Source organism: Lolium rigidum, chromosome 6 (genome assembly GCF_022539505.1).
Source record: "Lolium rigidum isolate FL_2022 chromosome 6, APGP_CSIRO_Lrig_0.1, whole genome shotgun sequence".
NCBI lineage: Eukaryota > Viridiplantae > Streptophyta > Magnoliopsida > Poales > Poaceae > Lolium > Lolium rigidum.
The window spans coordinates 93,203,226-93,217,840 of NC_061513.1; the positions used below are offsets into that span (position 1 = coordinate 93,203,226).

At 41.5% G+C, this 14,615-nt stretch overlaps 1 protein-coding gene and 1 pseudogene across 1 annotated transcript; both read left to right on the top strand.

Annotated features, from left to right (window-relative positions):
• Positions 1 to 378: 378 nt before the first annotated feature.
• LOC124662964 lies at positions 379 to 6,050 on the top strand (annotated as a pseudogene).
• Positions 6,051 to 7,657: 1,607 nt separating this feature from the next.
• Positions 7,658 to 13,189, top strand: LOC124662965 (leucine-rich repeat receptor protein kinase HPCA1-like). The gene is made up of 19 exons (XM_047200735.1): positions 7,658 to 7,742; positions 8,224 to 8,347; positions 8,416 to 8,487; positions 8,932 to 9,006; positions 9,098 to 9,166; positions 9,279 to 9,440; positions 9,557 to 9,628; positions 9,702 to 9,773; positions 9,848 to 9,919; positions 10,001 to 10,069; positions 10,231 to 10,305; positions 10,425 to 10,496; positions 10,580 to 10,714; positions 10,814 to 11,292; positions 11,362 to 11,523; positions 11,847 to 11,986; positions 12,075 to 12,298; positions 12,383 to 12,611; positions 12,710 to 13,189. Exons 1-19 carry the CDS (start codon positions 7,658 to 7,660, stop codon positions 13,187 to 13,189), a joined length of 2,868 nt encoding a protein of 955 aa, XP_047056691.1.
• The last annotated feature ends 1,426 nt before the right edge of the window (positions 13,190 to 14,615 follow it).

Here is a 14,615-nt window from a genome sequence, read left to right on the forward strand (position 1 = left end):
AAATCATTTGTGCCGGACGTTTTTTGAGGGACGCGACTGGAGATGCTCTAAGGCCACCAACAACCTTGTGCGCGCGCATCTCTCTACTCCACGCGCTCTATTGTTTGGACCTGGTAAGCAGTCCCACAGGCAATGCCTGATAAGAAACTCTCTCGAGGCTAGCTATATATGAGATGGTTTTGTTTGAACGGCTGTTTTCTTTGCCTAACCTTGTCACTAAACCTCAGGAAGGAGGGTGCGCCATTCGGTAGCTGCTGGCTCCTCCATGATCTTGCCCCTCAGGTAGACTTCTCACCCAGGAACCATACACTCAAGTTGGCTCTGGTTTGGTGTGACCTTCATTTGCCGTGGAGGCCTGGACGCCGAAGCGGAGTTGCGATGCAGCGGGTGTTACTTCTGTTCTTGCTCTTGGTGGGGCTACAATCATGCGCCAGCCAGACCAACTCCCAAGATGGTAAGCCATAATCCTTCGTTCTTCCAATAGGTTATCACAAGAAAGTTGTCTTCTCTTTAGGACAAGTTGCTCACTGAGCAGCCGCTGGCCTGAGAACCAAGGTCAGTCAGATTAGTTCAGCCTGGAGCATAATTTATTCCTTACATGAATGTCCAGAGATAAGATCAGCATCATGGTAGTCGGTACCATCAAGATTATGTTTCTATTTTTTTTCTTGAATTCGGTAGCTTTAGTAATAACTCGTAAGCCTCTTGGGATAGTTATATTTACTTTGTTATGCCATGTGTTTTGCAAAAATATTGGATCAAATCCACACTTGTCCAGATCAAGCAAACTTAGAAGGTCGTGTGAATGCACAGAGAAAGAGGTACCCCATGCAAAAATCAACTGAAACTGAAACAATGTTTCTTTCCCGCCAGTTCAACTGAGAGTTCAAAGAAGAAGGCCTCCTCTCTTGGATCAAGACTTATCTTGATTTCTCTAAAATGCTACTTTCATCACCCCTCATACTAATAAGATCAGTGTCTGATAAGAATCCATGGACGGAAAAAGATTAGCTACCATAACTGTTGTTACAAAAGCGCCTCTCTAATGTTAGCTTACCAATTCTACAGTTGCTGCGCTACAAGCCCTGACGAGGAATTGGCAGGATGAACCGCAAAGCTGGACAGGATCGACCGATCCGTGCACCTCCTGGGATGGAATTTCCTGTTCTAATAATGGGAGAGTGACAGAAGTGTGAGAGCTGAACTCATGTGTCATTTTTTTTTTAACTTCTGTTATCAGCAAACAATCTGCTGAAACCTGGTGTCTGCAGGAGGTTATCTAGCATGAATATTGGAGGCACATTAAGCAACGCCATAGACCAACTCTCTGCTTTGACTTATCTGTAAGTCCTTCCTTCGTCAGTTTTAGAAGAACTTACTTCATCCAATAATAAGAAACTTCAGTTCTTTTCTCAGCAAAACCATGCTATAACAGATAGGACTCCAGGAACGGGATGCTGGAGCCTGCAAAACTATCTAGATATCTAGACCATAATATTTAAGGCTACTGATATGAACTACATGCAGGGATCTGTCTAACAATCCAAGTCTTGGAGGTCCACTTACTCCGAATATTGGAAATCTGAAGCAGCTCACAACTCTGTAAGAACAGTGACTATACAAGAACATTACTCCTCTTTGGGATCTGTTGGGAGGGCCAAACGAAAACAGGGGATGGCTGACATATCGTGTGTGCATTTCAGGATCTTAGTTGGATGCAGCTTCACTGGTAACATTCCACAAGAGATAGGCAACTTAAGACAGCTAACATTCCTGTAAGAATTTACTGAAATTTCAAGAAAGATCTTCAATGAGATTATTCGGTTCATGAGATGATACAGTTTAACTAACAAATTGCTCTCACACAGGGCCCTAAACTCAAATAAATTCACTGGCAGCATACCCCACGCACTTGGCTTTCTCACAGATCTCTTTTGGTTGGATTTGTCGGACAATCAACTGTCAGGGCAAATCCCAGTTTCATCAAATTCAGACCCAGGGCTGGACAGACTTGTCAACGCAAATCATTTGTAAGTACTCAAACGTTGTACCAGCTCTAGAATAAAATAAATAATCATATCCACTGCTTTGAATGTGTTATCGTCTTATCCACCCATCCAAATCAACAGCCATTTTAGCGAGAACCAGTTGACAGGCCCAATAAATGGAAGTCTTTTCAATGCCAGTATGAACCTCATACATGTGTAAGCAGTGTATTCATTTCAATCACCAATGCCCTCTGTTCATTCATATAATCTGACTAGTTTATCGATCATTGCCAGGATACTTGACAACAACAACTTCACTGGATCAATCCCGGAATCTCTTGGATTTGTCAAATCACTTCAAATTATGTATGTGCCCGATAACAGTTTCTCATTTGTCCCACACTCACTTCTGAACAACTTCATTAAACTCTTCTTTTGCTGACTGAACTTGTTTCAGCCGACTAGACCATAACCAATTCAGTGGTCCTGTACCGAAAAGTATAGCCAACCTGCCTAACCTGACGGAACTGTAAGTAACTACTATTAGTGAATATCAAGCAATATTCCTCTTCCTTGGAAATGATATTGCAAAATTTTCATTGGTTACTGAAGGAGCTTAGCAAGCAACCAACTGAACGGGACAGTGCCAGACCTCACCAATGCAACTAATCTCACTTATGTGTAAGATTTAAAATATATCAACGCTTAAGTTTATTGATTCTTCTGCTGCGTTAAAGAATGTTTTCTCTCCGAACAGGGACACAAGTAACAATGATTTTGCAAGATCACCAGCACCACGATGGCTTTCAACGTTGACGTCCCTGAACACCATGTAAGTTATATGAGGACTAATAAAGTGAACACTAAGTGGATTTAGTAAGGGAATAAGCCTTGGTACACTCAGGGTTGAGTACAAACTATTTCGACCATTAACACAACCTTCAGATCTGTGCACTCTCGCCTTACATCTACATTGTGTGCACAGATCTCGAGGCTGAATCAGTGAATGAGGTTGTATTTGCACTAACCCTTGAGTGTGGAAAATCCACTCTCATGAGAAAAGTTATATTGTAAATAATGTTGTTACTCTGCTTTGATAATTTGCAGATTTATGGAAAACGACCAACTTAATGGGACAATTCCTAGCGCTCTTTTCAGCCTCCCCCAGATGCAGCAAATGTAATTCCTTCAATACTCAAGCTAAACTTTCTCTGATAGCATATCTAGCTGAAAGTTTCACCTTAGTAATTTTCTGCAGATTTCGGAAAATGATTGTGTGCCCCTCAAGATCTCACACTTTAAATTTATATTTATTTAGTTGCAAATAGACCGTTACATGACTTCCAGTTACACCCTACCAACAATTTCTATGCCTTCTAATGTTGTAACTTGTACTGTAATGCAGATCACTAGCTAAGAATGCTTTCACAGGGACACTTGATATGAGTGGTATCATCAGCTCACAACTACGGGTTGTTAATTTGACAAATAATCAAATCGCTAAGACTACAGTTAACCCAAGCTACACCAATAGCCTAATGTAAGTACCCCCATATGATAATTACTTGTATGAGTTTTTTTTTATAGAATATCTACTTGTATAAGTGGCATGCAGCTCACGGTCTCACCCAGCCTTTTTGTTCTCGTCCAGATTAACAGGTAATCCTGCGTGCTACACCAATATCAGCTCGTGTACACTCCAGCAAAAGCAGCAAGTATCATACTCTACAAGCCTAGGATCATGTGGTGCCATTTCATGTCCCACTGACCACTTAGCAAATCCAGCCCCTTCACAGAGCTGCGCTTGCACTAACCCCTTCCAGGGTTTGATGATCTTCCGAGCACCTGCCTTTTCTGACATGACAAACCCCACGATATTCCAACTATTGGAGTCAACGCTTGCACAGAACGTTAGCCTGCCTCCAGGATCAGTTGCGCTTTCTGATATCCAGTTCAGTCCAGGAGCTCCTCTGATATTCACATTGAAGTTTTTTCCTGTCAGTGGAACAAACTTCAATCGCTCCGAAGTTATAAGAATCAGCTCTACTTTGGTCAACCAAATTTACAAAGCTCCACCTGCGTTTGGACCGTACAGCTTCATAGCAAGCAAATACTTTACAAGTATGCACACTGCAAATGTTTGTATTCTTTTTTATTTGAGATATCTCCAGATCTTACACAAATTATTCATTTCAGGCCCAAGTGACAAAAAGTCCTCAACGCACAAAGGTGTAATAGTCGGAATAGCAGTTGCTGGTTTTGTCCTTATTGCTGGCCTTGTTCTGGTTGCAATATATGCTCTACGACAGAAGAAATTAGCCAAGAAGGCAGTAGAGAGAACTACTAACCCGTTTGGTAATAGTTCATTTCATCATTGGAAGTTCAAATAGTTGAAGATATGTTACAACCATACATACTAAATACAAACTGATTAGCTATAGTTAGTTTTCCACACATGCCCAAAAAAAACTAAGATAACCATAAACATTTTTTCTTAAATGCATAATAAAAATCGTTTCACTTTGTATTACCAGAGCGTCAAAAGAACACGAGGTTACATAAAACACCCAGAAAAATACCTGAAAGAACTAACAGAACCCTGCAATCTGAACCAAAAGCTATATAACCAACCATAAGCATTTTCGAAGTGTCACAGCATGCTTCCCAATTTGATCTTGTTACTTGTTTGATACAACAGCATCATGGGGAGCAGGTGGTAAAGATAACGGCGATGTGCCACAACTGAAAGGAGCAAGATATTTTGTATTTGAGGAACTGAAAAAATGCACCAATAATTTCTCAGAAACCCACGAGATAGGATCTGGAGGATATGGGAAGGTAACTGAACTTCCGTAAAATCACGTATTTGACATGGGTTTGTACTTTGCAGAAGCATCTGATATCATATTTATCTGTTCAAAGGTTTACAAAGGAACAATCGCAAATGGGCAAATGGCTGCAATAAAACGTGCACAGCAAGGATCCATGCAAGGTGCAGCTGAGTTCAAGAATGAGATAGAACTACTGTCCAGGGTTCATCACAAGAACCTCGTGAGCCTAGTTGGTTTCTGCTACGAACAAGGGGAGCAGATGTTGGTTTATGAGTATATTCCTAATGGGACACTAAGGGAGAACCTGATGGGTAATACTCGTTTTTATCACTACCAGCGCATATTTACGAATTATCACATGCTCTTATACAAGGTGGGATCTAATTATAGCTTAACTGCAGGTAAAGGAGGGATGCACTTGGATTGGATGGCGCGACTTAGGATCGCCATCGGGTCTGCTAAAGGTCTGGCATACCTTCATGAACTTGCTAATCCACCAATTATCCACAGAGATATAAAATCAACCAATATACTTTTGGATGAAAGCCTAACTGCAAAGGTAGCTGACTTTGGTCTTTCAAAGCTATTATCTGACACACAAAAAGGCCACGTTTCTACCCAAGTGAAGGGAACACTGGTACGTAATTCTGGGAATGATAACAGAAGTGCATATCTTTTATCGGGAAAATAAGATTTCTTGCTAATTCATCTTCTATATACTGAATTATAGGGTTATTTGGATCCTGAGTACTACATGACTCAACAGCTCTCTGAGAAGAGTGATGTATATAGTTTCGGAGTTGTCATGCTAGAACTAATAACTTCCAGGCAGCCTATAGAGAAAGGTAAGTACATTGTGCGTGAGATCAGGACTGCGGTAGACCAGTATGATCAAGAGTACTATGGCTTGAAGAGCCTAATTGATCCGGCAATCAGGGATTCAGCAAAATTAGTTGGCTTCAGGAGATTCCTGCAGTTGGCTATGGAATGTGTAGAAGAATCTGGTGTTGACCGCCCAACAATGAATGATGTGGTGAAGGAACTTGAGATCATTATGCAGAATGAAGGGGGACAGTTGTTAGACTCGGCATATTTATCAACTGAACATTTTGGAAATGAAATAAGTAGAGACCCTCAGGAGGAACATTTGCCTATGAAAGATGACAGCAGCAGCAGCAGTGTTTTTGATTACAACAGTGTATATTCCTACTCAGCTGTTGAACCAAAGTAGGTATTATGTCTTGGTTCTTGCTTGTCTCTACTCATTGTAATCGTTGCATAGTCCAAGTGAGAAGGACACGAGACATGTATGGTACAATATTTATTTTTCATGCATGTTGATAAAAACAAGGTCTGAATATTTTATAAGCAGACACTTACAAATCGCTTCCTTAAGATGTAACAGCAGAGAGCGATCTATTGACAATACCATTAATGGCCTTCTCTTTTCTATTCAAAACTTAAGTACAAAATGCATCCCCCATATCTTCACATTGGGTCTTCCCTCAAAAGATTCCTCACCGTATTTCGCTCAACTCTAGCAGAGCCCTAAAATATCACCCCACCCCATATTTGTCTCTCTTAAGTACAAAAATGTACTATATATGTTGGTCTCACATGTCACAAAAATGTGGAGATATATGGAGGGCCGCCGAGCTCAATTGGGGTGGGAGGGCACCCCCAAGAAGGGAGAGATAAACAGTGGGGAGTGATGAGCACCATTTTTCTCACATACCCTCTATTTTGGGTTTGCAAGATGCGATTGGGGGATTGCAGGAATGGCTCTAAGCTCCTGTCTGAGTGAGGCAAGTTGTTGCCATTGGCAATCGGCTATGTTTTTTAATTCTTTTTACTGCTGAAATCATTCAGAAGACGCATTGCAGCTGTGTATATCAAAACATTATTTCTCCTGATTGCGTAACCAGTCAAAGAAATAATTCTGAAGAACTACCGTTTCTCTATTACCGTGCATGTTCACTGCACTTTTCATTTTAAAGTGCAGTCGAGAACTCTTGTCCCTACCTATTATTCTCACTTTAAGCCAACGGTTACGAAATAATATATCACATATATGCATGCTAAATAATAACAACACAGCAATTTCACCCATGAAAATATTTAAATTAAGTGGAGGGGCAAAGTGGGGAAGTGCGCTTGCACAAAGAATGGAAGAACAAACCAATGACTTTGTCATTACCCGAGTTTCCAAATCATTGGCATTGTTATTTCAGTCCCAACCACATATGCTGTACCAAAGAAAAAGAATACTAGGAAGTAGTAAGTATTAACAGCTAACAAGAAAGTATATACTGTAAGATAACAAGAATCACCTAATCACAGCAACAGATTTCAACCAAGAAAAGCCAAGAAACAGTTGTCCCAGAACTTCCTGAATTCACCCAAGCCAAGAAACAGGTTGGTTGGCTAAAATCTGTGACTTGCATCAACCCACCAAAGATCGAAGCAAAATAAGCCTAGACCCGTGAAGGTACCCAGATAACTACATGCCACCAACAGCCTGTCTAGAAAAGGTTAAGAAATTACACCCATGAAAGAGTCAGTAATCCTTATGCAACTTGGTTGTTTTACTTGCCTTTCGATTGCCTCAACTCTCTCCATTGTGGCAGCATAATCTGCAGCTGGTCCAGATATCATGCAGAATGCTCAAACAAATGCAAACTTGATTGACCTATTCCTACTCTTTCAATAAGAAAGGCTTTGATGTTCATCTGGCAAAGCTCCTCCATTTGGTTTCTTGGCAAAGAAGCTTCCACGACCAGATTTGCAGTTTGTTTCCCCCTGTGTGTTCCTAAACTGTGACCCCCATAGGTTCTCTGAATGGAGGCATTGTGCAAGGTTCTGCTGCTGTTGATGTTGTTGGCCAGTATACCTGGGCGATTCTGTGCAACAGATTCTCAAGATGGTAAGTACGATAAACCTAATTTCTGTACCTTTCTCTTCTTAGACTACTCCCCTTGCAAGATGTAGCTTGAACAAATTGAAGGTGCCAAGCAACACAAGTATTTAGATAAAACATCTTTTTTTAAGATCAGATAAAACATCTTTTATCTGCTATACTTGTATGAACAAGACAACTTTATTCTACCAAAAAATGGCATAGTTCAGCGTGTATTTATCTTCTTTTTGAGCCTGACGCGTCTTTATCTTCCAAGTACAGAATGAAACAGTACTATCATACCACCATGTCAAATAGTTCAATCAGTATCCTCTCCTTTATCTCTTTCTCCAAGTTCATGTATTTTATTATTAAACAGCATAAAAGTATCACAGTGCAGAGTAATTGACAATTAAAGAAATATATGGGACCACCCAATGAAAATATAATTTAAGTATGAAATAGTTCTGTAAATTTCCTGAATAATAATATGGGTAGAAATTGTCAGTGGCTGCGCTCCTGTCTTTCGTCAGCGGATGGCAGAACTTCCCATCAAGCTGGAAAGCATCAAATGATCCATGTGGTACAGATTGGGATGGGGTTCTGTGCGACAAAGGGCGGGTGACATCACTGTGAGTATTAACTAATGATGTTTTAGTTTCACCAATCACCTAGTTAACTTTGACATCCATGTTTTCAGGAGGCTCTCAGGCATTAATATTCAAGGCACATTAAGCGATAGCATAGACCAACTCAGTGAGCTTGTTTACCTGTGAGTTTTGTACCCAAGTCTTTGAAGTTTATCAGTCGTCACTAGTAAAGAGTACACTTCATGCTTCAAATATTGGAGCATATCAGAAGATTCTCCAGATTTTGACTGCTTAGGAAAAACCATAGCATGCCTTATTGGTTTCAGATTGTAAAGTTACAGAGCTTGTAACATTTTGAAAGAGAAGAATTCAGCTATATTAATATAAAAAAGGCATTAACAGAAAAGACTTCAGCTATATTAATATAAAAAAGGCATTAACAGAAAAGACTTCAGCTATAGCAAGTTCAGAAAAAAGAACTACTCCCTTCGTTCCTAAATGTAGGACGTTTTGGGAGTTCAATTTAAACTACCAAAATATCTTATATTTAGGAATAGAGGTTGTAGCTAATTTACCTCAATAAAATACAATATACTATCTTTGCTCATACGTTAAGGTGCTTGCAGGGACCTCTCCTTCAACGCTGGTCTTGGTGGCCCACTGCCTGCTGCAATTGGGAATCTCAGGCAGCTTACAACACTGTATGCCGGCATTACCCTTAGAGAAAATCCTTATCTTCCAAAACTGGCATACATCAATCACTGACCTACCCTACTGCGCTGTGCTTCTCAGAATCTTGTCCGGCTGTAGCTTCACAGGAGGCATCCAACACTTAGGAAACTTGGTGCAGCTCTCCTTCCTGTAAGAACTATTAACAAAAACCTTAATCATAATTCGACATTCGTGCCTAAGCTCTGCTGCTACTTTGGTTGAACTAATGAACTAAACTTTCTCTGCAACAATTTCTCTTTAGGGCGCTGAACTCAAACAGCTTTACAGGGGGAATTCCTGCATCGATTGGCCTACTCAGAAACCTCCATATGCTAGACTTGGCAGATAACCAGCTTTCTGGACCGATTCCAGTTTCCTCTGGTGGTTCTCCAGGACTTAACCTACTTACACAAGCGAAACATTTGTAAGACCCTCTAACATTTCTTCCTTCAGCCCGAGTAAAGAATGCATAACCACTATGTATTACAAGTCACTTTCATTTTCAAACCATAATGATCTTTATTTTTGATCTATCAACAGCCATTTCAATAAGAATCGGTTAAATGGTAATCTAATTGGCCTCTTCAACTCTAGCATGAGCCTCGAACACGTGTAAGAAAGTACCAATTATCTTTGTCAGTAGCACTGCACATGTTATACTGACTACTTTGCTGATCTTCATCAGATTATTTGACAACAATCAATTATCTGGTCATATCCCTGCCGAGCTTGGTGACATCGCAACCCTTGAAATCATGTAAGTATAAGGGCAACATGTTTCTTCCAACATATTGTAGTTGCTATTGTTGACCTCCTTTGTGTTTTATGTAGCCGATTAGATAAGAACAATTTCACAGGAGAAGTTCCAAGCAACATCAGTAACCTAGTCAACCTAAATGTCCTGTAAGTGCTGTGAACTGTGATCACCCACGACCAACACTGAGTTAGATGTTTATCTCATCAGGTGCAATTCTTCCTCTTCAGGAATTTAGCAAACAACCAGCTGAGTGGAACAATGCCAGATCTCAGTAGCCTGAACACACTAAATGTGGTGTAAGTTTCTGCATCAGTTCTTTTCAGGCTGGGGATTCGTTCCCCTTGTCGAAAAAAAGGAAAAAAGAAAGAAAAAAAGAAAAAAGTCAGTTCTTTTCTGCATGCTCATATGATATAGACTGTTCTTCTGATTTACTGATGAATTTTCTTTGCACACCCAGGGATTTAAGCAACAATTTGTTCGATCCATCAGAAGCACCAGACTGGTTCTTGAGTTTAACATCTCTTGTTTCAGTGTGAGTACACAAATACTATGACCTACTGATCATCTCATGTTTCCCTCACTGTAGTCATTAGTCAGTGATATTATTTTCCTTCAAAGAACTGTTCGTTACCTTGATACCTCAATATGCAGAGCAATAGATAACGGAGGACTCTCCGGCAAGGTTCCCAAAGAGCTCTTCACCTTGCCCCAACTGCAGCAAGTGTAATTTCTCTGGCAACATATACCTTAAATTACAGAGCATATAAGTTTCTCATATTGTCCTAACTTTTTCACTGATCAGACAGTATACTAAGAAATAACGCACTGAATGGAAGCTTTGAGATGACTGGGAACATCACCCAACAATTGAAGATCGTGAATCTCCTTAACAATCGTATAGTTGATGCCAATATAACACAAAGCTACAACCAGACCCTAGTGTGAGCAGTACCTGCATGTTCTAGTACTAAGATCTACACATTTCATTTCTCTTCCTTTTATTCACTGGCATTGCTTTTTCACCTATTAACTACTTGCAGACTTGTGGGAAATCCCGTGTGCTTGGATTCAGAATTCTCGAACAAATTCTTTTGCAGCCTTCAGCAAGCGAACCTGGTACCATACACCACTAATTTAACCAAATGTGGTTCAACCTCATGTTCTAGTGATCAAAGTGTAGACCCTGCAACTTGCAGTTGTGCATATCCTTACACGGGCAACATGACCTTCAGAGCACCATCGTTCGCTGACCCGAGCGACAGTACGACTTTTCAGCTACTAGAAACTAGCCTCTGGAAACAGCTGGCACCACGCTCTGCTGCAGTTTCCCTTTCTAATGTCCGTTTCAGCAGTGAGGACTACCTCCAAGTTAAAGTGAGCCTCTTTCCAGCGACTGGGACATCGTTCAGCCTGTCAGATGTAATAAGCATTGGCTCTGAAATTAGTAACCAAACTTACAAGGCACCACCCATTTTCGGACCTTATTTCTTCATGGCAGATCCATATGCCCCATTCGCAGGTATTAACATATTATCAATTTAAATTATGTTTATGTTTACGTAAGAAATTCACTGGTGCCCTGTCTCAGATGGTGGTGGCAATGGAAAATCTCAAATGAGCAAAGGCGCTATGGCTGGAACTGCAGTAGCCTGTGGTATTTTTATGTTTGCCCTAATTTATGTGGCAATATTTGCTGTACTACGAAAGAAAAGGGCAGTGCAATCATCATCAGGACGGGAAAATCCTTTCGGTAAGGTTCCGAAGAATATAAAATTACGATTCCAACTATGCAGCTGTTAATGCTACCTGAGACATGACAAAATATACTACAATAACTGACAAAGATTGTACATAGGAAACAAGATATACATCACATCATAACACAAAACAAGGGTTCCTTCTTAATTAACTTCACTGCTACATGCCTAAGCTTGCAAACCCTTTATAAAAATGGTTACAGCAACAAACGCTTAGCTATCAAATACCTACACGCAGTAATAACAGGAAAACTGAAAAACTTTGTAGATTGTCAAAATTTTACTGATCTTTACTACATGCATATCAAAATTTAAGCTTCATGGGGAGGTGCACAAAAAGATAGTGGAGGTGCTCCACAGCTTAAAGGAGCAAGGTTCTTTTCTTTTGATGAACTGAAGAACTGTACCAAAAATTTCTCAGAAGATCATGAAATAGGATCAGGAGGCTATGGAAAGGTAAATAACGAACTAGTTATGTATTACTAGCATTCTTCAGAGAATATCTACACATACAACTAATTTAACGATTTACCTCATGTGAAAGGTTTACAAGGGAACGATCGCAGACGGAACAAGTGTTGCAATAAAACGAGCAGAGTATGGATCCAAGCAAGGTGCGGTGGAGTTCAAGACTGAGATTGAGCTGCTGTCCAGAGTTCATCACAGGAATCTGGTAAGCCTGATAGGATTTTGCTATGAACAAGGGGAGCAGATGCTGGTGTACGAATATGTTTCCAATGGTACACTGCGCGAGAACTTGCAAGGTACGTATACAAAGCATAGTTTATGTACAGAAAGCAAGTATTATTGTGTTTCTTTTCCTTCACAACTTTCAATCTTAACCATAGCAAGAGGAATCTACCTGGACTGGAAGAAGAGGCTCAGGATTGCTCTTGGCTCAGCCAGAGGACTAGCGTATCTTCACGAACTCGCCGATCCACCCATTATCCACAGAGACGTCAAGTCGACAAATATCCTTTTGGATGACAATCTTAAAGCAAAGGTTGCTGATTTTGGTCTATCAAAGCTAGTTGCAGACACTGAAAAGGGCCATGTTTCTACTCAAGTCAAAGGAACACTTGTAAATGCCCTGCCTACCTTTGTTTACTGATTAAACCTAGTCCTTTCATAGATCTAGTTGGTTACTCTTGTCATTGATGGCCACATTGGATTTTGTAGGGCTATTTGGACCCCGAGTACTACATGACGCAACAGCTCTCGGAGAAGAGCGACGTGTACAGCTTCGGCGTGGTCATGCTCGAGCTACTAAGCGCCAGGTTGCCCATATCAAAGGGCACATACATCGTCCGGGAGTTCAGGGTCGCCATAGATCCCAACGACCATGACTACTACGGGTTGCAGGGCACGATCGACCCGGCTATCCACGACGCGGCCAAATCCCCCGGGTTCAGGAGGTTCGTGCAGCTCGCCATGGAGTGCGTGGAGGAGTCGGCTTCAAGACGCCCTACCATGGGCTCGGTGGTGAAGGAAATTGAGACGATGATCCACAATGAGGGGCTGAGTTCATCCGCCTCGTCTGTCACGGAGTTCGAGCACGCAGGGGCAGGGCAAGCCTCCACAGTGCCATACAGCAACAGCAGCAGCAGTGGCAGCGGCGGCATATCAGAACAACTCGCTCACCGTGGAAGGCGGCAATAAAGTTCCCTGCACCCTTTTTTGCTAGTACTATTGTTTGTGTGTATCGAGCACTAGTTTACCTGGCCCTTACTTCTGTTATGGACATTTTTGCTCATCAATGGTTGCAACTTGCAAATTCCCCCAACAAATACAGGCCATAGCTCGGAATGCCTGGTTACCAACGATTGGCGGCGGATTCACGTCGCTTGACATTCAGAAAAGCAAACGAATCGAAGCTGGTCTAATTGAACTCGTGATGCTAGATCGCAGAAACATGCAGCTTCGAATTAAGGGACCGTTTGGACGGGACTTGCAGCCGTTCTAGTGTTACTTAGGGCAGGACGGGGGTTTCAACGAGCGCGAGGGGTGGGGAAATGCGTACGAACCTGGGCCGGCGGGGAGGCGGACGCGGCCGGCGGCGGGGGGGGATGGCCGTGCCCGTGCCCGTGCGCTTCGGAGGGTTCGCATCCTCGCCATTCCATCTTCAGCCTCCGCTCCCCACGGATTCGCAAAAAAAAAAGACTCTCTCCCCACCGTTCGTGCCGTTTGTTGCGTGCAAGTGCAAGTGCGCTAGGTCACGTGCGGGCCGTGTGGTGCGGGTGGGGTTTCCTATACCCCGCCTGCGTGGGTGATCCCTATTCTCCGCTCAATATGGGAGCGAGCGGGCGCTCCACTCAGAGCGCGATAGAGCTGGGCCGGCCCATTAGCTAGGGCAGCGTCTAGTAGCTTCTTCAGTTTTTTCTGTTTCTTTCGGGTTTTCTCTGGTTTTGCTGGTTTCTTCCCCCGTTTCTGGTCTGCTGATCGGTTCTTTCTGAACTTTTCAAATTTTGAAGTTTTTTTTTAATTTGAACATCTTTTTAATTTTTTTGGATTTTGAACAAATTTTAAGTTTAAACATTTTTTTTATTTTGAACATTTTTTGAGTTTGAACTTTTTTCAGGTTTGACCTTTTTTGAAAATTTAGCAATTTTTATACTTAACCATTTTCAGTTTGGAACTTTTCAGATATGAATGTTTTGATTTTTTGAAATTTGAAATTTGTTCGTTTTTGAAAATTGTTCGGTTTTAAAAATCGTTCAATTTGAGAATTGCTCAGTTTTTCAAATCGTTCCACTTTGAATTTATTTGGTTTAGAATTTGCATAGATTTTGAATTTTTCTTAGGAAAGGCTAAGAAAATGTTCAACGTAAACTGTCACGAAAGAAACATAAAAAGAGAAGAGCGACAAAATAAATGGCCCCCACCCAAATTAGGTTACTTTAAGCGAAGCTCCACTCGCTCCCGCTTAAAGCGATCAATAGGGCCTCCCACCTGCGTGAGGGAGCAGCGCACGCATGCAGAGTTCCCCCTCGCGCCTCCGTGTTCGGCCGGTCCAACCGCCCAAGAAAGGTCTTCTCCTTTTATTTTCTATTGATTTTTCTGAAAAAAATCCAGATTTGCAAAATTT